The sequence below is a fragment of the Callithrix jacchus genome, chromosome 10 (assembly GCF_049354715.1).
Source record: "Callithrix jacchus isolate 240 chromosome 10, calJac240_pri, whole genome shotgun sequence".
Taxonomy (NCBI): domain Eukaryota; kingdom Metazoa; phylum Chordata; class Mammalia; order Primates; family Cebidae; genus Callithrix; species Callithrix jacchus.
In genome coordinates, this window is record NC_133511.1 from 65,100,200 (window position 1) to 65,124,631 (window position 24,432).

Genomic DNA, 24,432 nt, shown 5'->3' on the forward strand with positions numbered 1-24,432 from the left:
TCCTAAAGTGCTAGGATTACAGGCGTGAGCCACTGCACCCAGCCAGGAATACTTTTTAAAATATGAAGCCTAGGCCTGGTGCAGTAGCTCACGCCTATATTCCCAACACTTTGGGAGGCTGAGATGGGCAGATAGCTTAAGCTCAGGAGTTCAAGACCAGCCTGGGCAATATAGCAAGACCTATTCTCTACAAATAATAATAACAATAAAAAATATTAGCTGGGTGTGATGGTGTACACCTATGGTCACAGCTACTCGGGAGGCTGCAGTGAGAGCAGCCTGAGCAGTCAAGGCTTCAGTGAGCCATGATCGTGCCATTGCACTCCAGCACGGGCAAGGTAGCATAAACCCATCTTAAAAAGAAGAAAATAATGAAGCCCTAGAACAAACATAAAAGATTAATATATTCTATTTTCAAAAAGACAATTTTTTAAAAGGTACCCCTAAAGTCTTAAATGTTTACCTAATTATTATCTGCAAACCACTCTCTTTCAGATGAAGTGAGCTTCAGTCAGTGCATCAAAAATTAAACTTTATTTAAAAGGTGGGAGGAATAAAACTAAAACTTAAGAAACTGAGGCCAGGCGCAGTGGCTCACGCCTGTAATCTAAGCACTCTGGGAGGCAAAGACGGGAGAATTACTTGTGGTCAGGAATTTGAGACCAACCTGGCCAATATGGTGAAACTCCATCTCTACTAAAAAAAAAAAAAAAAAAAAAACAGAAATTGGGCCAGCTGCAATGGCTTACACCTGTAATCCCAGCACTTTAGGAGGCCAAGGCAGCAGATCATTTGAGATGAGGAGTTCGTGACCAGCCTGGCCAACATGGTGAAACTTGAAAACTATCCAGGCATGGTGGTGGACGCCTGTAGTCCCAGCTACTCAGGAGTTGAGGCAGGAAATTCACTTGAACCCAGAAGGAGGAGGTTGCAGTGAGCCCAGATTGTGTCACTGCCCTCCAGCCTAGGCAACCAAGCAAGACCTTGTTTCAAAAAAAAAAAAAAAATTAACTGGACGTGGCAGTACACACCTGTAATTCCAGCTACTAGGAAGGTTGAATAAGGCAGAAGAATAGCTTGAACTCAGGGGGCGGAGGCTGCAGTGAGCCAAGATCGCACCACTGCACTCCAGCCTGGGCAACAGAGCAAGAATCCATCTCAAAAGAAAAAAAAAATTAAGGAACTGAGATTTTTAAAAAAATTCAAAATAGCATAAAGTGCCCAACTATGAAATATATAAATAGATTTAGTTACTTCATCAGAAAGAGTTGTGGCCCAAAAAAAATTCTTCTGCTGTGAATGTTTTAAGTGTAAGTTCAAGTGGAGGAAAGACCAGAAGGACTACCAGAACAGAATCTCTCCTTTCTCTAACTAAAGATGGAAAATAGTCAAAGCCAGCAGCAGAAGATTCCCGTGAACATTTCCTGACTTCCATATCTACTACCCCTACCACCAAAGCAAAATTAATCACATGCTCCCTGATACCTACGTCATTTACTGAACTGAATACTGTACCAAAAGATGATTCTGCAATCATAAACTTATAATAAAAACTGTAAATCAATCTCAAGGAGTTTTTCATCTTAGAAAAGAGAAAATATTAGGAAAGCAGTCTCAAGATTAGAAGGATCCTGAAATTTTATAAATATAAAACACTTTTACACATATATACCTGGGGGAAAAAGATTAGTTATAAAGTTCTCACAGTATAAACCTCATGAAGATGGGCATTAAATTAGTTTGTTGAAAATAAGAGACAATATAGTACTAGTACTTGAAAAGACATGGGGCTAAAAAGTATGTAACCTGAGTTCTAATTCCATCTTTAACTATTTCATCAGGAGCTCTTCAGAGAAGGGAACTCTGGCTTGTTTTACAGCCCTGGTCCCCACACTCTACCCAACATATAATAGTTTGCAAAGGTTAATGGTGTATACTTTAATTCCTTCATCAGCCAAAAACCATAAAACACTCCCTGCCCTATCGTGCAGGAGTGTCATAAAAACAGAATGAGATAATAAGATGTGGAAGTATTTTTGGAAATTAGATGTAAAAAACATTGATAAAAAAATCTAATATGTATTAGGAATCATGCAACCATAAAGCTCAGAAAGATTCCTTTGTTAAATAAACATGCTTAACAGAACTGGCTATCTCATATTGCACACTACTGTGAACATTTTGGAACTGTTAAATTATGCTAATAAATGTGATGGGTACTATCCTTTATCAATTATAGGTTAATGACCTAAGAATAATTGTGTTAGAATCCTAATATGGGACTGGGCAAGTGTCTCACACCTGTAATCCCTGCAATTTGGGAGGCCGAAGCGGGCGATCATCTGAGGTCAGGAGTTTGAGACCAGCCTCACCAACATGGATGAAACTCCATCTCTACTAAAAATCCAAAAAATTAGCTGGGTGTGGTAGCCCAGCTACTCAGGAGGCCAAGGCAGGAAAATTGCTTGAACCAAGGAGGCAGAGGTTGCAGTGAGCCAAGATTGTGCCACTGCCCTCCAGCCTGGGGAAAAAGCAAAAATTCCATCTCAAAAAACAAAAACAAAAAAAGAATCCTACTATGGAAATCATAGAACTTATAACTCTACTAATCTAACCACAATCTCACATTTATTTTGATTTTGATATATTTATAAGAAACAGCATACTTTTTTTTTTTTTTTTGAGATGGAGTCTCACTCTGTGGCCCAGGCTGGAGTGCAGTGGTATGATCTGGGCTCACTGTAACCTCTGCCTCCCATGTTCAAGTGATTCTCCGGCCATAGCCTACTGAGTAGCTGGAACTACTGGGTGTGCACCACCACGCTCAGCTATTTTTTGTATTTTCAGTAGAGATGGGGTTTCACCATGTTGGTCAGGCTGGTCTCGAACTCCTGACCTTGTGATCTGCCCGCCTCAGGCTTCCAAAGTGCTGGGATTACAGGTGTGAGCCACTGCGCCCAGTCAAAAAACAGCATACTTTTTAAGATAGCTGCTAGTATTAGTGAAATGAATAATAAATACAGTCTAAACAATGAAACAGCTAATAGCCTAAATCCACCAAACACTGATCTTTGGCAAATCACTCAATCTTTCTGAGCTTCTATTTTCTTACTTAAATACTGAGAAAGATAACAATACTTGTTCACATGATCCTCAAAAAGCTCCAGGTCATTGTATGTATGTAAAAAATAGCCAAACACACACAAAAAATTAAAAATAAAATAATAATAAAAATACCCAAATACTGAAGGAGTACACAATTGCTGTTATTATTAATCTGCTGTTATTAATACAAAGTTTTAACCACTGAAACTAAGCACAAGAATTTCTTCCAAAACACACAAGTTATGATGCTACATAACCCATATAAGCAATCTACAAAAGGAATCTACCACAAAAAGTACTAGACTTCATTTTTTAGTTTAGCAAGGTTGTAGAATACAAGCTCAATACAGAGATACACATTTCTACATATACTAGCAAAAAAAAATTGAAAATAGAAATATTAAAAAAGAAATACACGCCAGTTGATATCTTAAAATGAAAAGAAAAGAAATACCATTTAAATTAGCATAAATATCTATAAGGTGCATCTGCTTCGGGTGAAAATAAAAAAGAAAAAATCTATAAGTACAACTCTAACAAAATATGTGCAAGATCTGTATGCTGAAAACAACAAAACACTGATGCATGAAACCAAAGAAAATTTTTATAAATAGAGAGATATATCATATCTGTAGACTGAAAGACTCAATATTATTAAGATGTCAATTCTCTCCAAATTTTCCTAGATTCAACATCTATTGAAATCCCAGGATTTTTATAAAAATTGACAAACTTATTCTACAGTGTATATGGAAAGGCCAGAGACCTAGAATAGCCAGAAAATTTCTGAAAAAAGAACAAAGTTGGAGAACTCATTGACTGAATTCTAAACACATTTTAAAACTACAGTAATCAAGACAATTTGGTATTGGCATTAGGTCAGAAATACAGATCAATGAAACAGAACAGAGAGTTCAGAATCAGAACCACACTAATGATTCTCAACTATTGATTTTCAACAAAGATGACAAGGTCATTCAATGGAGCAATAATAGCCTTTGCAACAAAGAGTACAGGAACAATCGTTCATCCATCTGCTAAACAATGAACCTTGCACTTTACATAGAAAATTCAAAATGGGCGGAGCACAGTGGCTCAAGCCTATAATCCTAACACGTTGGGAGGCTGAGGCGGGTGGATTACCTGAGGTCAGGAGTCAAGACCAACATGGTGAAACCCTGTCTCTACTAAAAGTACAAAAATTAGCTGGGTGTGGTGGTGCACACCTATAATCCTAGCTACTGGGGAGGCTGAGGCAGGAGAACTGCTTGAACCCAGGCGACAGAGGTTGCAGTGAGCCAAGATCATGCCGCTGTACTCCAGCCTGGGTGAAAGAGTAAACTCTGTCTCAAGAAAGAAAAAAATTCAAAATGGATCATCGATGTAAATATAAAACCTAAAACCAGAAGAAAGCTTACAAAAGAAAATAAAGGAAAAAGTCTTTGTGATCTTGAGTTAGGCAAAGATAAGACAGAAAAAGCATGAAACACAACAGCAAAAACTGACAGTAGACTTTACCAACATTAAAAAATGAAAGACAAGCCACAATCTGGCAGAAGGTATTTGGAAAACACATATCTTACAAAGAACTGATTTATATCCAGAATACATAGAGAACTTTTACAACTCAATAATTCAAGCAACCCAATTAAAAATGAGCAAAAAATCTGAACAAACACTTTACACAGAGAGACAGAGAGAGAGAGAGAGAGAGAGAGAGAGAGAGAGAGAGAGAGAGAGAGAGAGACTGATCTCAAATAGACTTTTTTTCTTACAAGGCTCAATTTAATTTTGTCATGAGGAAAATTCAAATTAAAACTACAATGAGATACCACCTCAAACCCATTGGAATGGTTAAAATTAAGACTGAAAATAGCAAGTGCTAGCAAAGATGTGAAACAAAAGAACTATTATATATTGCTGATGGGAATGCAGGATGTTATGGTCACTTTGGAAAACTGGCAGTTGCCTATAAATTTCAATAAACATTTACCATTAGACCCATCACTTCCATTCCTGGAGATTTACCCAAAAGAACCACAAACACCTATATTTAAATATTCATAGTAGCTTTATTTATTATGGTGGTGGTTACTCAACTCTATCTATTTTTCAAATTCACTCAATTGCACACTTTTAAGAGGGTGAATTTTATGACATGTAAATTGTACCACAATAAACCTAACTTAAAAAAAAAACAAAACACTTTATTCAGAAGTCAGTCTGCCCTGATTCTATCCAGGCTAGTCTAAATATCTCTTCCTTGTACCACTCTCACAACTGTCAATGGAGGTTTTCATCAATCATCAGTACACCCGGTCTAAGAACCTTGTCCTGTACATCTCTGGATCCTTAACACAAAGAACAATGCCTGGCAGAAAGCACACGATCTATCAATGAACCTAACTGATTCTGGCTATTGTCCTAAAACATCTCAGCCTCACATTCCTCCAAAACTATGTAACTCTATTTAATCCTATTTTTAGCAGTATGTTACTTGTTATAGCTATTTTATAGATAAGTTTTGACTTTCTACAATGATCTTAAGTTCCTATCTGCTTTAAGAAACATGTTTTTTCTTTTTTTTCTTTCTTTCTCTCTCTTTCTTTCCTTCCTTCCTTCTTCTTTTTTTTTTTTTTTTTTCTCTGTTACTCCAGCATAACTAACTTTATACGAAGATACCCGAACGCCAACTCTCTGAAATTGGGGCCAGTTAAATATAAGCACAGTTGGGTATGTCAACAAGATCACCACCAAAGGAATGTGTGACCTGAAAAACATGATGAAGCCCATCTTCAGTGGCCAAAAAAGCCCTTCTGTCCTAGAGCCCTACAATCACAATGTTAAGAAGCACCACCCTCCAGAGAATGTAAACAGTTTCAGATAGAAGAGAAACAACTGCTTAATATCAGAGTCTATCCACAGAGAGCCAAGTATGGCATGTGGGAAGATAGACAGGGTATATACCCCAGTGCGGGGATCTGGTTGGCCAGTCTAAAGGTAACAAGTATCCAGTAGCAAAAGAGAAAACAAAGGCCCTAACCTAAACCAAAAGTCATTATTTTTTAAGTTTTAATTAAGATAATTCCTAAAACAGAGAAAAAAATTAAAAGTTTTTTTTTTTAATGTTTAAATTGTAGTTTAGAATGTAAAGAACATATATATTATATGCATTGTTCTGGTCACTATAGGACACAAAATTTAAAAAAATATGGTAAGACCACGATCTCACTTGTCTGTGGAATCTAAAAAAGTTGAACTCATAGAAGCAGAGAGTAGAAAGGTGATTAGCAGGAGCTAAATGGAGGGGAGGAAGATTGGGAAGATGCTGGTCAAAGGAAACAAAACTTCAGTTAAACAGTAGGAATAACTTCAAGAGAGTACAACATGGTGACTACAGGTAAAAAATTTAAAGATAAAAAGTATGGTAAGCAAAACGATCCTAGAGATTTTTAGGTTTTTTGTTAGATTTTCAGTTTTTTGTTTTTTTTTTTTTGAGACAGAGTCTCGCTCTGTTGCTGAGGCTGGAGTACAGTGGCGAGATCTCAGCTCATTGCAACCTCTGTCTCCTGGGTTCAAGCAATTCTCCCACCTCAGTCTCCTGAGTAGCTGGTATTACAGGCATGTGCCACTGTGCCTGGCTAATTTTTGTATTTTTAGTAGAAGAGACAGAGTTTTGCCACGTAGGCCAGGCCAGTCTTGAACTCCTGGTCTCAGCATCCCAAAGTGCTGGGTTTACAGGTATGAGCTACCACACTTGGCCCAGATTTTCAGATTTTTAATCTGAAAAAACACAGAATTAAATTGTTCCTTTAATAAGAAATAGAAAGTAACATATTGAATAAATGTGAAGAAAGCATCAAGATGTTTACAGATAATCTATGACTAACATTTTATGATTATCTTTAATAGTAGTACCACAGATATCACAAAATAGAAACGGGATTCATTCCAAGGTGGAGTGGAGGGTTACCAAGGACCATATGTATATACCAGTGCAGTACAGCACAAAGAGAATGAATTTTTTTTTTTCTTTTTTTGAGACAGAGTCTTGTTCTGTTGCCAGGTTGCAATGCAGGGGCGAGATCTCAGCTTGCTGTAACCTCCGCCTCCCAGGTTCAAGCAATTCCCCAAGTAGTTGAAACTACAGGCACGGGACACCACAATCAACTAATTTTTTGTATTTTAGTAGACACAGGGTTTCACCATGTTGGCCAGGATGGTCTCAATCTCCTGGCCTCGTGATCCAACCACCCTGGCCTCCCAAAGTGCTGGGATTACAGGCATGAGCCACCGAGCCTGTCCTAGAATTAATTTTTAAGTCAGCCAGGCCTGAATTTAGATCTTAGCTCCACCTGTGTGATCTTGAATCATTTCTTAAAGTCTCTGAGGCTCAATTTCTCAGCTGGAAAATAAGGGCAATAATATCAACCTTCACAAAGTTGCTATAAACATTAATTATAATAATCTATATCTGATGATAGCAAATACGTTTCATTTCATTTGCAATTCTGATAGATTGCTAATTTTGTCCTGGAATACTGTTAGAAAGGATTACGAAGGCCAAGTTCAGTGGCTCATGCCTGTAATCCCAGCACTTCAAGAGGCCAAGGCAGGAGGACTGCTTGAGCCTAGGTCACGACCGGCCTGGGCAACATAGCAAAACCCCCATGTGAAGGGAAAATATCTTGGGCCCGCAAAATCATTAGGGAAAACTCAAGCTGGGAACTGCTTAGGGAAAACCCGCCTCCCATTCTATTCAAAGTCCCCCCTCTGCTCACAGAGATAGATGCATAGCTGATTTGCCACCTTTGGAAAGGCTAATCAGAAACTCAGATAATGCAACCCTTTATGTATCACCTATCTGTTACCTGGAAGCTCCCTCCCCGCTTCGAGTCTTCCTGCTTTTACTTCAAGTTGTACCACCTTTCCAGACTGAACCAATGTCCTTCTTATATATATTGATTGATATCTCATGTCTCCTTAAAATATATGAAACCAAGCTGTGGCCTGACCACCATGGGCACATGTCTTCCTGGGACTGTGTCACAGGCGCATCCTATCTTGGCAAAACAAACTTTCTAAATCAACTGAGATCTGTCTCAGATTTTTAATGGGTTCATACCCATCTCTACAAAAAAAAAAAATTAAATTAAATTAGCTGGGCATGGTGGCACCTACCTGTAGTCCCCAGCTACTTGCTGAGGCAGGAGGTATTAGGGGACTAAGGCTGGGGCAGAAAGGATTGCTTGAACCCAAGAGTTTGAGGCTACAGTGAGCTATGATTGCACCACTGCACTCCAGCCTAGGCACCAGAGCAAAGCCCTGTCTTTAAGTTTAAAAAAAAAAAAAAAAAAAGGAGAAGTAAATAAAAGAAAGGAAGAAAGAAAATATTATGGAGCTACTTTTGACCCCAGTTAAAAGAGAACTGTAATCAATTGGCTACATCAGTCATGGTACAGCAAAGGTGGAGAACCGGTAGCAGCATATAATCCAGGCATGTGTCATCCTGTGCTCAATAAATAGTAGCTCTTCTTATTTCTGGAATAACCCAACCCTACTAGTCAAAAGAGAGGTGTTTGACATGATATTCCTTATTTCAACTTAATTTTCAGATTCTAGGTGAGGACATCCAGTAAGACAGAAAAACCAAATGCTATGAGAAAGCACAATCTTTCCTAAACACACACACAAATCTGTCTTCATAAATTTCTTCAGATAGAGGTATTTTTTAAACTAGGCAATGATTCCAACATAACAACATAAGTAACATAAATAAATGATATAACATATGTAAATGATCACAAGGTCTCTCTTAGTAATTTAAGTAAACAGTTACAAGAGTCTGTCTTTATACTAAGAAACACAGAATCAGAAAAATCAACAGAAAGGTTAAACAGGTTAATTTGGAGATGACAACTACTTGAAACCACAGTCTAAAAATTACCTGCTGACCCAAGTATTTCAGCCCATCCAAACAGACTTTCCATTCAATCAACAGCTGGTAGACGTTCTCCCTTCCACCCCATATCTTCACCACGAAACAAGACACAGATGTATCAAGACGGTCTGGCATAATTCCAAAATCGAGACTCCGCCACGTTGGATTCTGCTCATGGAAATGAAAACATGCTTTAGGACAACTCTAACTTGTTTACAATTATTTCAATTAGGTGGTGAATTGCTTTGTTTTTCAAAACCAAAAGACCTAATAAATACATTAAATTTCAAACTTAAGTAAACCAAGAAGACATTCCAATGAACACAAAAGGGGTGATAATGGTACTTTTGAATTTTTCTGCTTACTTATTATAGTCATTAGAAGAAGTGTATATTCCCATCTCTCACTGACATGGCTTCATATGGTAATTCACTCATTTATTCAACACTTAATACATGATTAAGAGCCAACACATAAACAGTGTCCTCAAAGAGGCTCCAACTTATTGTTGAATTCAAACCTCTATTTAAATTACATTGGTTTGTGCAAAGTTCAATAACAGAATTATGCATAAGGCAACACAGCAGCAGAGAAAGGAAAAATAAACTATGAAGAACAGGGATGCTATCACAAAGGCTGTGAAACCTGGCTTTTAACACATAAGAGGGCTTTCACCAGATTAAAATAAGGAATTCCGGGCAAAGGGGAACACAAGATGACAAGGGCTCAGAGGTGTCAAATGCCAAGGTGTGGTCACAGCACTAAGAATGACTGCTGGAGCACACGACACAAAAGTGGCAGGACACAAAGCTGGACAGACACTAGGATCCTTTGATGCCTTTTGCTAAGCCAGGAATACTTGACTCTCTTCAACAGTGGGGCCATTGAAATGTTTTCAAGTTGAAAATAACAAGGTCAGCTTTATGCTCTGAAAGAACATTATTTCTCATTAAGAGAATCGTCTAGATAGTTGAAACCCTCTCTGAAAAATAAAATGTTAAAGAACTTTCATAACATCAAAGGAATGAACTACAATGTAATACATCAACTACTTTCACTTATTTCCCCTACATTGAACATGAGGGCTTTCACTGCTGAATGTAACAAAATCAACCTTATTAAATTACCAATTTTCATGTTATGTAAATCGGTAAATCAAAGGGTCTTCAGCTACCGGTCACTAACTGCTATCTTGTGGCAGTTTTTTTCCTGACCAAAGTGTGAGGTGGGAGGGGACAGTGAAATCCTACCACAAATAGCATGATGATAACACAGCATGCACGTTTATGCAGTCAGTTTTATACTGGATTGTATAAAGACTAAAGTCTAGCCATGCAAGAATTTCAGTCTAATATCAACAGAATTCTACTCTTACATGATCTCCAGTCTGTACGCCACTATAACTTAGTTTTAGCAGCCCTGCTAAATAGGGGCAGAGTTTCATTTAAATGTGAAAATAACATTAAGGTCTAGGAGTAACTATGCTGCCCCACACTACAAGAAATGCTACAAGTTCCTCAGGCTGAAGGGAAACAACACTGGACATAGATGTGGATCTAGACGGAGGAATGAGAGCACCGGCAATTGTAAATATGTGAGCAAATATAAAAGACTATATGGCCCAAGGGTGAATGGAAGGGAGCCATCCATATCTGATAATGGCAGACGAGACAATCCTCTCACTGAAACCAACTAAAATGTCTCAGCTAAAATGTTTTTAAATAGTAAGAATAATCACCATTATCATCAAGAATTTTTAAGCCAAGAAGAATCCAGAGGGATAAGTGGTGATCCAGAGGCTTTATCATGAAGCCATGACGAACCTATACAAAGCTGGGGCTTTGGTTTCCACATTCTTTCTTTGGTTTTTGTTTGTTTGTTTTTCGAGATGGAATTTCACTCTTGTTGCCCAGGCTGGAGTGCAATGGCATGATCTTGGCTCACTTCAACCTCTGCCTGCCAGGTTCAAGCGATTCTCCTGTCTCAGCCTCCTGAGTAGCTCAGACTACAGGCACCCACCACTATGCCTGGCTAATTTTTGGTATTTTTAGTCGAGATGGGGTTTCACTATGTTGGCCAGGACGATGTTGATCTCTTGACCTCCTGATCCGCCCACCTTGGCCTCCCAAAGTGCTGGGATTACAGGCGTGAGCCACCATGCCCGGCCTCCACATTCTTTTTCTTTTTTCTTTTTGGGGTAGAGACAGGGTCTCACTATGTTGTCCACACTGGTCTCAAACTCCTGGGCTCAAGCAATGCCCCTACCTCAGCCTCCCAAAATGCTAGGATTACAGATGTAAGCCACTGCACCTGGCCAGTTTTAGCATTCTTAAAGGAGACAAGAACATAATTCAAGAGCCAAGCCCAGGTCCCACCCATGGCTAAAAAACATCTCTCTCCACACTGAACTGGGACCACAAAAGGTCTATATCCCTAAACACCATGAGTGAAACTAAACTAAGTCCACCAAATCCCTACCCACAAATGTCTATAGGAAAGGTGGCCATGAGGAGTGGGAGGAGAACCTTTCTTGGAAGAAAAAAATTACACAGAATACAGCAGAGATAATAAATTTATATATGAAAAAATGGTTTAAAAACATGGGTGACAGTGTAAAAGATCTGATAAGCATTTAGTAAGCAGTCCAGAGAGAGAAAATGGATTAAGGAAGGAAGCAAGAAATTATCTGAAAAGATAAGTAGCAACTTCCTAGACTGATTAAAAAAAAAAAAAACTAATTCACAGGTTTAAACACCTAACAGGTCCTAAGCAAGATAAATGAAATCATATCAGAACACATAAAACCAAATAACTGACAACTATGAATTCCACCTAATGAAAATATTCTTCACGAATCGGAGTAAAATAAATACATTTTCGGACGAGAAAACTTGGAAGTGTGACACTAACATATGCTCATTAAAGAAAATGAGCGCATTAAAGAAAACTGCCACAAAACCAAGAACAGTTAGTGACCCTTATCTGAAGACCCTCTGATTTACTGATTTACATAATATGAAAATTGGTAATTTAGTAAGGTTGATTTCCTTACATTCAGCAGTGAAAGTCCTCATGTTTAATGTAGAGGAAATAAATGAAAGTAGGATGCACTTTAGGCAAAGTGAAGTCAGAACATTTTTGCTACAAGAAAGAATGAATAGCAAATAAATGGTATCTACAAGAGTGAATCTAAAGGAGGAGTGGGATGTCTGACATGATAAAATGAGTAGCTTAGCTAAATTTTCCCCACAAAAGCAACAGTAAAACTGGACAAAACTCACAATCCAGTGGCAGAAGTTACTGGCTTGAGGTATAGAAGTATAAAGTCACCGATCACTGGGTGACCACTAAGCTACGCAGACATAGGAGTAATCACTAGAAATGTGGATGGACTTGGGAACAGCAGCAGTCACCCAAACAGAAACACTGGCTTTTGGAACGGCTTTGAAGGGTCATGTAGCTTCAGCCTTTCATCTGGCAAATGAAGAAAGCTGACAGGCAGAGTGGTAGAGAGGAAAGTGGTACAATGAAGCCACATTGTTGAATTACATGATCCCCTGTGTCTCAGAATCTTCAGTTATAAAAACTATCACCTCACAGGGTTTTCATGAAACTTGAACAGAATAGTAATAAATAACGAATTATAGCAATAGCTACTATTTTAATACTTACCAGTGACAGTTACTATATAAAGTATTAATAATAGATTTTAAAAAAGGGCATAGAAGAAGGCTTATTTTGGCACATACAAATTTTTAAACTGCTGAATAAATTAGCCTTGTTAATCCTAACGATAAATCCACATGAAGTAAATAAGACAATTTGTTAATTCCAATAGTTAAGACAAAATATCATATTTCATCAAATCCAAGACACCACCAGTATAAAATACATCATAATTTTATATACAACTAAAAAGAATTGATTTTAAGATCGATCTAGATTGCCCAGGAATGTTAAACTGTGAAAAAATTAAAATCAATAAAACACAGAAGCTGAGTCTCTTGCCTAGGGTCACTTAGTAAAAACAGTATCAGAATTTGAATCTAAGTCTCTAGAATTTGTCTCATGTTCATTCTGTGTATTTGTTTTGTTTTTCTATCAACTACAAAAGACTGAATTTAGAACAAAGGAGACCTAAAGGGAATGTCAACAATTTCCTTATTTTAGATCTCACAGCCAGAGGCAGAAACAGGAAGAAAGAACTCTGCCCTCTGCCTATGCCCTATTCTCTGGGAGAAAGGAACTGCGGAGATTCCACAGGTTTCACTCTTGCTCTTGCTGCTCCATCACCAGACTCTGCAGCTGACTAGGGCTGAGATAAAACAAGTGACTAAACATAATAGCAAAGCCTAGACCACTACTACAAGAATGAAGCATTCATTACAGATTAGCTAAGAAGGAACGGGCCCTTCACTAGTTCAGCCAACTGTCCACCCAGGATGCTGAGAAACCTGTAACTAGGAATACTGGGAAAAGCCTTCAGGCCTGCAGCCTCAGGATGTGCTTGCTCCCTGAACTGAGTATCCTTTACCAATTTTACTTTAAATGAGTAACGGCAATCATCTGTGAGCCATTAAGTACATGCTGAGCATTATACCTGATTTAATTTAACATGAACTACAGGACAAATACAAAATGAGGGCTTCCTCTAGTTTACATATCCCAGGAAGGTGAGCACTAAAAGAAACCTTTGAATTTGCCTAGTCCAACTCAAATTCTGAAATGAGGAAGTTGAGAGCCTCTGGTTGGAGCCCCTCCCTGCCTCTACCCCCACCCATTTCTTTCCTGGTTAACATTTCTCTGACCACTAGGTTTCAGTTCAAACATCTCTTCCTCAGAGGCCTTCCCAGTTCTCCTCAACTGTCAGCCTTCTTTGCCTGCTACCCACTGTGAGGATGGGGCTGTTTTGCTATTGTTTTCCCAAGCAGATAATACAGTTACCTGGAGACACAGCAAGTATTCAAATATTGGCTGAATAAACAACAACAACAACAACAAAAAAACACCTATTCCTGGCACATTGCTGCAAGAAGACCTAATCACTTTGGGGTTGAAAATATTAAATTTAAGGCCAAGACCACAAAGCATAGCTTAAGATTCATTTGGAAAAAGTGATTCACTTTCTCACCTAATATGAATCATGCTTTATAAACAGAGAATAAAAACGATTTTACTCATTTTTACTACTGGTATAATTATTACAAGAAAGGGGGAACAATGAGAGCTGTGTGTTCACTGATATCCCTGGGACTGGCTGCCACTCCTCCATGCTCCCACAGGAACCTGTGAGTGGTTAACTTTCTTATGGCACCTGGCATGACACATCACATCACCATCACTGATTTTTTTTGCCTGTCTTCCCCTCCAGAATGTGAGCTCCTCAAAGGCAGGGATTTCTACCAGTGTATTTATCCTCCACAATATCCAGCCCCGTTACCAAAGGTTCAGTGTGCCAGGTACTATATTACTCATTTGACTATATATTCTTACTTAATCTTCACGAAACTCAAGAGTGCTATGAAACAGACAGCATTATCCCAATTTTTCAGGAGAAGCTGATGCTAAGAATTACGAAGTCACTTGTCTAAGGTCATATGGTTGGTTGTATCTGGAACAGGAAAACAAAGTCAATATCTGACCCTGACTTTAAAGACATGGGAGCATTAGGTCACTTTTGCATATGAGGAAGGCCATGTTGTGGGGACTGTAAGAATAATGGGGCCTTATGTCCCAGGCAGCCCCTGAAGGTCAAGTATAATATAGTCATTAATGTTCCTCATGATAACCTTGAGTTGTGCAGAAAAGATTACATAATCTTCCAGTATTTAAGAAAGGGAGAGGAAGGAAACCTATTAAAAGGTAATATGGATATGAAAAACGCAAATGGTAACATTTTCCTAAAGTGGAATTCAACAGACCACTAACTCCATTTATCCTTGAGTAGTCAAAAAGAGCATGAAAAAGGACTTCTTAACTATCACGTTAGATCAAATATATCCCATAAACTTTTGAAAAACTTCCAGTGCTTATCCAGGATGTGTTTATTCTTTATTTATTTATTTTTTATTTTAAAAAGAGATGGGGCCTCGCTATGCTGCCCAGGCTGGAGTGCAGTGGCTATTCACAGCCACAATCCCACTACTGATCATCACGGGAGTTTTGACCTGCTCCGTTTCCAACCTGGGCCGGTTCACCACTCCTTAGGCAACCTGGTTGTCCCCCGCTCCCAGGAGGTCACCATATTGATGCCAAACTTAGTGCGGACAACCGATCGGCATAGCGCACTACAGCCCAGAGCTCCTAGACTCAAGCAATCCTCCAGCCTCAGCCTCCTGAGTAGCTGGGACTACAGGCACACGCCACCATACCCAGCAGATTTGTTTATTCTTAACTGGCATTAACTGTCATGATTTTCCAGAACAAGTGCTCCACAAAAAAGAATATCTAAACAGCCAATAATATAAACACTTGAAAAGTGCTCCACTACAGTAGTCTATGAGGAAGTGTAAACTAAAACCACAACATACCATAATCCCACCAGAATGGCTAAAATTTAAAAGATGGATGCTTGGGGAAATTATTTGGCAATATCTACTAAAGTGGAACATAACCTACAACCCAGCACTTAATTCTACTTCTAAGTACATACCTCAGAGAAATGCACACCTATGTTCAGCATAGGATATGTTCACTAGAATTAGTGAACTGCTATATAAAACATACACAAATCTCACAAATATGCTGAGCAGAAGAGCAGATGCAATCCAGGTGCAGTGCCTCATGCCGGTAACCCCAGCACTTTGGGAGGCTAAGATGGGCAGATCACTTGAGGTCAGGAGTTCGAGACCAATGTGGCCAATATGGTGAAACTCTGTCTCTACTAAAAATACAAAAAAAAAAAATAGCCTGGAATGATGGCGCACACTTGTAATCCCAGCTACTTGGGAGACTGAGGTGGAAAAATCGCTTCCACCTGGGGGGCGGAGGTTACAGTGAGCTAAGATCTCGCCACTGCATTCCAGCCTGGGCAACCAGAGTGAGACTCTGTCTCAAAAAATAAAAAGGGCTAGGCCAGGCATGATGGCTCATGCCTGTAATGTCAGCAATTTGGGAGGCCATGGCAGGTGGATCACCTGAAGTACGGAGTTCAAGACCAACCTGGCCAACATGGTGAAACCCTGTCTCAACTAAAAATACAAAAATTAGCCAGGCATGATGGTGGGTGCCTGTAATCCCAGCTACTTGGGAGGCTGAAGTGGGAGAATCACTTGAACCTGGGAGGCAGAGGTTGCAGTGAGCCAAGATCGCACCATTGCACTCCAGCCTGGGCAACAAAGCAAGACTCCATCTCAAAAAAAAAAAAAAAAAAAAGGGCTTATGCCATAAGGCTTATGCCAAAGGGCTTCTACCTGGTTCAAAACCAGGCAGAAGTAAGCTATGGTGTTAGATATCAGAAGTGAGGTTCTCTCTGGAAAAAGGTAGTGATTGAAAAGCAAGAGATGATTGTGTTTCTTGATCTGGTTACACTGATCTGCTCCTTTTGAAAAGTCATAAGACTATTATTTATGCATTTACTATATGTATGCTATATCCCAAAAAAAAGTAATGAAAATATTTTTTTAGAAGACCCAAAAAGGGAAAAAGTAGGAGGTGGCCCACTGAAATAAATCAAATGAAGCCATCTCTTCTTGATGGACGTCCTAAAGCCTAAGCCTTCCTGGTCTTCAAATTGTACCACCTTAAAAGGTAGCTATTTACTCCCCTTTGTGTAAGACTGCCTTTCAATAAAAGTAAACGTATTCTAAAATATGAAGTAGGAAAATTTCCTCTTACTATTGGAGTGATCAAGAATCAGAAAAAGCATGAAATAAGACCTCCTTTCAAAGTGAAAAAATAAGACTTGGTGAATGTATCTGAAGGGGCGTAATGCATGGCAAGGAAGAGGGGACAGATACTCTTGCGGGCTATTGTATGAAATATTCTTAAATGCTTCATTCAAAATCAAACACCTCTGGAGGAGAGGGAATTTTTTTGAAGTTATTTCATGTAGTTGAATAGATGACCTGGGTGTTCTTTCTAAGCCAATAAAATACTAATACAGTAGAGCTATTGTCACTCTTCTCATTACAAAGACTTTCCTTTATACTATTACAAAATAGTTGCCAGACAATGAGCAATAATTTCTAAGTTGGTACATTCAGATACAGGCAGATACAGCCTGCCACACATTCAAAGATTTTATAGCCAACTATTTTTACTCTATAGACCCAGACAGCTTTTTTATTTATATTTAACCTATACATACCAGCCCAATTTCTAGATGGAACTAATTAATCAAGTACTAATATAATCCAGGGACCTACACCACCATGTTCACTGAAAGTACAATAGCAGAATATCAGGATATTTATAACTCTGAAAAGTTCACTGTCTACTACATACCTACCACAAGAGGACCTAAAATCATTATTACTATAGGGTTGCTTGGTAACAAATGTATGGTTACAAGAATACAACCAAGAACTCATAAAAGAGGTTCTAACTTTCTGAAACATACAACATATCTCACAGGGATATCTGACACTAATATTCTGATTTTATCACTATAAAATCACAGCACAATAAACTCTCTTTCCTTGTCTCATTCACCTTAATTCAGACTTCCTAACTCAATTTAGAAATTATTAATTGTTAGAAACCTTTCCTAACTCCTCTCTCCAAACTGAAATAAGTAACACTTGTACATGTTTTCATGGCATCCTGTTCTTCCCTGGTTCTATATATAATTCCATGTGCTGATTTTCTCTGTCTCCCTTCAAATCATGTAGTTATCCAGACAGAAATTGGAAACCCTTAAAGATGATGCAGTTTAACAGACAGTAACATAATCTGACATAAGCTACACACAGAGATTAAATGTTAATGCATTCAATTAAAATTCAACTGAAACATAAAGTTGGTTGGAAAAATCACTCAGACTAGTAACTCATGAAAAGTATTCGTACTGTTTAGCCAGTTTTTTTCCCGAAGATTTAAAAACAGCTCAGTCATTGTCTCAACAGAAGTTTATAGTTCTGATAAATTAATGTCACATGCTTTCCTTACAAACAAGTTCTAGAACTTGTTTATTCAATGATGAAGGCTATCACTGACCTCTATTAGACCTCTAGCAGACTTAATCAGTGGAAGGAAGTGGGATAAGGGAGGCTGCGAAACAGCAGGGCTCTGGAACACTGGTTTTACCAGTTACTAGTTGTGTGACCTAGATCATATTACTCAGCCTGCTGAACCTGGTCCCTCAGCTGTAAAACAAGCATATCTCTTAGCTTGGAATGCTGTTATAGGGATAAGAAATAATGTATATGGCACACCCAACATGCTACTTAAATCATAGGTGCGTACTTATAATTGATACCTCTTCTTCATTTAAAAAATCCATGCACAGAGAAATTTCAAAACAAATTAGCTATCAGTATTCTTACTCCCACCATGAAATTTTTAATATTCGAATAAAAGTTAAAAACTCATTTCTGGGAAAATATCCAATGATCAGATTAACTTTGTAAGTGTTAAAGGCAGATGTGGGTTCATGACATAATTAATCTCTATTTTATTTATTTATTTATTTATTTACAAGCAACAGAAGTTTATTTTCTCAGTTCTGGAGGTTGGGATGTCCAAGATCAAGGTACCAGCAAGGTACAATGTCTAGTGAGGGCACCTTGAATGCTGGCTCCTCTGGAGGGGACAAATGCTATGCTCTCATACAGCAGAAGGAACAGATAACCCCCACACACAAGCCCTTTTACAAGGCACTAATCTCATTCATGAGGACCTGCCATTATGACTTAATCACTCCTTAAAGGCCCTACCTCTTAATATTATCATTTTGGTGATTAAGTTTTAACAAATGAGTTTTGGCAATCTCCGCTTTTATAAACATGAAAAAACAACTTTAGAGAATTTAGTCATTTCCATTGTTATTGCTTCAATAATTTTAGTTATTAATTAACCCAATGACCCTTCAATAATATCAAGGATCTAACTTCTCCCTGAACTGAAGAAGAGATTACTTGGAGGGCATGGCAAGCTGAAGGCAGGGACATTAACACTGAACTATACATTCACCATGAATTGTTCTATGCTAAATATATCATGAATAAGGTGAGGGTCCTGGTCCACCAGATACGTCCCATTTTGCTTTACTTGTAATGCTAAGCCTTCCAAAATCTCATTCTCATGCTCCTTAGCCCTTGACCATCATCTCCTATTGCTCCAAGCTATTCCCTCTGCTGCCCTGATCCTCAATTCCCTTGCACCTGTCTCTCTGTCATATGCCTAGCAAAACTTCAAACCACCTCTGCTCACTACACTCCAGACTTACTAACTTCTTAGCCATTTCTTGAACACCTCAAGTACACTCCTGTCTCTGTACTTTCTTGTTTCTTGTCCTGGAACAGTATTCCTGAAATAGCTATATAGCTTGTTCCCTCCCTTCTGTCAGGTGTCTGCTCAAGTGATACCTCCTATGTGACTGCTGCAGAAAAACTGCAATCGCCCCTGGCAGGTACTCCCTTATTCTGCTTCAGTGTACTGCATTCTCTTTATTCCCATCCAACACAGTCCCACTTACCAGTTCTAACATGCATGTTTCTTCACACTGTAAGATGAATTCTGATTTTAGAAACAGTAATATCAATAAAGTCCTACAATCTTTGACCACCAGGTGGCAGTCATCCAGTGTCACTGTATCTACCTGCACACCCTTTAAAGTAGCTTTCTTTGAGATTAAGTTAGGCTCAATGTTGGCCCTCTATGTGCTAAGTTTAATTGCCATTTAAAATACTTCTCTTGATTTATATTGAAAAAAAATTATCAACAACTTAAATTCAAAAGTTTTTTTTAAAAATCAAGTGTTCACAATGCAAACAATTCTCGTAGACTGGGTTGAGAGTATAAATCAAACAGTAATTTTGGAAAACTATTTGGCTTCTTTAGCTGACCATATGCATATTCCTAGCAATTCCACTCCTAAAAATATACTCAACAGAAATGCATCCATACATTTACCAAAAGACATACAGGAGACATGCATCTATAGCAAAAGGACATGCATCTATAGCAGCACTATTCATATTAGCTCAAAACTAGAACCTAGCCCAATGCCTATCAACAGAACAAAATGAGCTAATTCTGTGATTTCACACAATGGAATACTATATAGCTAACAAACCACAAATATATCCCACAAAATAAATGAATCTTACTATATAAAGTTGAAACATGGCAATTGGACACAAAAAGAGTGCATACTATATGATTTCATTTCTATAAAGCTCAAAACAGGTAAAATTAATCTATGATGTTAAAAGTCCAAAGAGCAGTGACTGAAGAGGGCATGAGAGGGCTTCTTAGGGGCTGAAAATATTCTATTTGTTGATCTGGATACTGGTTATACAGGTGTATTCAGTTTGAGAAAATTCAAGATGATGTATACTTATGATCTATAAACTCTTTATGATCTATAAACTCTTTTATAAATGTCAAACTTCAATAAAAAGTATTAAGATTTTGTGTAGGCAGAAAGCACAGAAACAGAGCAATGAGTCATGAATTTGGTATTAGAGATGCAAATATATGTCAGTGAAGAAATTACTTCATCCAACCTCTTTAAAGAACTTAAGGAAGTAAATAGTTTCCTGCTGATAGGATTCCTTATCAGAGGTCAAATAATGTACCCAAAGGAAGGAAAAATTGCTAAGTATCTTAAAATGGATTGAAGAAACTCACAGTAAAATTGAATCACAACTCCTAAGACTACTGCCCAGGTCCTATGTTCAGTTTAATTAGAGTGTTTAACTATTTTTTGTAAATATAAAATAAAAGTGAGTCTTACAGCTGGCCACTTAGATTTGGACACATATATATGAAATATACTAAGCTTATTTGTTTGCCAAGTCAAAGCAAATCACGATACAATGACTATGGAGATTACAGACATGAAGCACATGAGGTCCCTGCTTTCTGAAGTTTATTATCACATATCAAAGAAGCTAAGACAAGACCACCATACAAAGAGCTATTATATGGATTTAGAATGAGACTAGGGATATAAAAAAAAAAGGACAAAGTTTTTTATTGTTTTTTTTTTCCCCCACTGTGTCACCCAGGCTAGAGTGCAGTGATAACGATCATAGTTCACCACAATCTCAAATTCCTGGGCTCAAGGGATCCTCTTGCCTCAGCCTCCCAACTAGCAGGGACTACAGGTATGCACTACCATGCCCAGCTAATTTTATTATTTTTTTATTATCTATTTAATTTTCTTTTTTAGAGATGGGAGTCTCATCATCTTGCCCAGGCTGATTCCAAATTCCTGGACTTACATGATCCTCCTGCCTCAGCCTCCCAAAGTACTGGGAGATAGGTGTGAGACACCATACTTAGCTTGAAGTAATTTTTTTCCAAGACAGGGTGTCGCTCTGTCACCCAAGCTGGAGTGGCACAATCTTGGCTGACTGAAACCTCTGCCTCCCAGCCTTAAGTAATCCTCTTGCCTCAACCTCTCAAGTAATTGGGACTACAGGCACGCACCACCAAGCCCAGGTAATTTTTGCATTTATTGGTAGAAATGGGGTTTTGCCATGTTGCCCAGGTTGGTCTTGAACTCCTAGGCTCAAGCAATCCACCTGCCTCAGTCTCCCAAATTGCTGGGATTATAGGCATGAGCAATGCACTGGGCCCAAAACTACTTTTAAAGAAAGAAAAAGGGGAAATTTCTTCCTTCTAATGATTATAAGAAAGCTTTCTGGCTGAGCGCAGTGGCTCACACCTTTAATCCTCACATTGTCATAGGCCAAGGCGGGCGGATCACCTGAGGAGTGATCAGGAGTTCGAGACCAACCAAGCCTGGGCACCAACATGGCAAAACCTTGTCTCTACTGAAAATACAAAAATTAGCCAGGTGTGATGGCAGGCACCTGTAGTCCCAACTACTCAGGAGGCTGAGAATCATTTGAATCCGGGAGGCAGAGGTTGCACAAGTAGAGCCAAAATCACGCCACTGCACTCCAGTCTGGGCAGCAAGAGTGAGACTCTTGTCTCAAAAAAATAAAAAAAGAAAAGAAAAAGAAGCAAAGCTTTTCAGAAGCATCTAGAACTGTGCTGTCTAATATGATATCTGCTAGCCAAATGTGGCTATTTAAATTAAAATTAAACAAAATTTAAAATTCAGTTCTGAAGTAGGACTGAACCACATTTCAAATGCTCAATGGCCACATGTGGCCAGTGGCAACTGTACTAAACAACACATTGAACATTACCATCACTGTAGAAAGTTTTATTGGACAGGTGATCTGGACTACTCAGGAGTTAGAAAGAAGCACAGTGTAGGGGCCTAAGTACATTTTATCTAATCTTTGGGGGAAAACACTCTTTTTAATCATGAGTCCATTTTTCCATGTCTCCTTTGACGTCAGAGTGATGAAACCAAGCCACTCTGGTCTAAGAAGCAAGCTAACAAAATAAACTAAGAACACAATCTATATCTTAAAGTTACATGAGTGAAAAAGATTACTTACAAGCTCGTCAAAGTCCAACTTAGTTCACCAGAGAGAAAATTTACCCAAAGCCTTAGTTAGAAATAAAGTATTCAAATCTTTGCCTAATCCTTTACATCTAATTGGAGATTTGCAGTTTCAGGATATAACTTCAAAATCAATAAATATACTAGGGAAGAATTCATTTATTCAAGAAACATTTCCTGAGCATCTTCTATGCGCCAAGCATAATGGTAACAAATAGATACAAACACATTTAAATCACTAACTCTATTCAGTAAATAACACAAGAGCTTAAGAATTGCAAAAATCATAAACAGGGAAAAAAAACCAACCAATTCTGCTATCTTTTGGCCTGGCAGTAATTCTTCGGAGACAGCAAAAAGGGCAGTAACAACATGCCATCTCTGGTATATTCTCTGAGGGTTGTTGACTCCTTAGCTTTTCCCTAAGCAAAAAGAGCTCCCTCAGAAAGAAAAGAGTTAAGCAGGGCTGGCATGGTGGCTCATGCCTGTAATCCCAGCACTTTGGGAGGCCGAGGTAGGCAGATTGCTTGAGGTCAGGAGTTCGAGACCAGACTGGACAACATGGGGAAACCCTGTCTCTGCAAAAAATACAAAAGTTAGTTAGGCACGGTAGCTCATGCCTGTAGTCCCAGCTCCTTGGGAGCCTGAGGCGAGAGGATCACCTGAACCCAGGAGGTGGGGGTTGCAGTGAACTTAGATCATACTGCTGCACTCCAGCCTGGGTGATAGAGAGAAACCCTGTTTCAAAAAAAAAAAAAGTTAATTTCATTCACAGAACCTATATTAAGATAAAAAAGAAACAACAAAAAAAAGAATACTTGCCAAAATATCAAATAATACCTTTAAAAGGAACATCAAAACATTAATATTTGTCAAACAACTACCCAACAGAAATACACGGGGAACTAAGGGGATATAAAGATATAGAGTCTGTGACCTCCACCTCCAGGCGTTTTTATCTACTTTGTGAGACAGAATGTTCGTGAATAATCACAATGCTGGCAAACATTGTTTGTGGTACACTCAGAAAACAAATACAGTATAAACTATGAGTTGAAAGGGACCTAGAAGTCTTTTAGTCCAATCCTCTCCCTTGTCTTGAATCCATTCTACAATATTCTTTGGATTCAGTATTCTGCCTAAGTGCACTACGGATGAAGGTATCATGGCCTCACAGATAATTCCAAAGCAATTGAAGATGGAGGCCAAAAGGAGCTGAAGACAGGAGTTAACATTCAGATAAAACAGGGTCATGAAAAAGCATGACTAGGGAAAAGGGAACTACTCTGGATGAGATAATCATAGAAGGTCTTGCTGAAGTGACATAGCTGAAAGACCTCTTCAGTTAAGCGAACAGCTGAGGAAACAAGTGTTCCAGGCAGAAGGAAGAAGATAAGCTTCGCATGTTTGAAGCACTGAAAGAGGTACACCTGGAACACGCTGAGTGCGGGGCGGAGGAGATGAAGTGGAAAAGCAGACAGCGGCCAAATCCAAGGCCGTATTGGACCATTGAAATGATACTTTCATTAACATAAAGCTCTTCTTTGTTTTCAACACAGCCTAATAAATTGAGCCATTTATGGAAATATCGAGGGTACACATTATCAAAAGCAGGACACTTACAACTTGCCAACTGAGCAATGCCACTGCCAAGAAACAAGTAGGAGTATCCTATACAAAAGCCCTAGGCATAAAATTCTGAAGAACTGTATCTAAAGATATCATTTATTATGACATACGGTCAGTGAAATAGTCAGAAATATATTTATAGTAAATGAAAGTGAGAAAATTATAGAAT

At 38.5% G+C, this 24,432-nt stretch overlaps 1 protein-coding gene across 14 annotated transcripts in view; it reads right to left on the reverse strand.

Moving 5' to 3' along the window:
* Nucleotides 1–24,432, reverse strand: part of UVRAG (UV radiation resistance associated) — a 319,164-nt gene that overhangs the window by 251,026 nt on the left and 43,706 nt on the right. For 11 of the 14 annotated variants that reach the window (XM_078340191.1, XM_035265389.3, XM_078340192.1 and 8 more), the window contains one exon: nucleotides 9,053–9,214. The exons of the other annotated variants lie outside the window; for them this stretch is intronic. In XM_078340191.1, coding sequence (XP_078196317.1) covers nucleotides 9,053–9,214 — 162 coding nt within the window. The remainder of the gene's footprint in view (nucleotides 1–9,052; nucleotides 9,215–24,432) is intronic. 14 annotated transcript variants of the gene reach the window in all.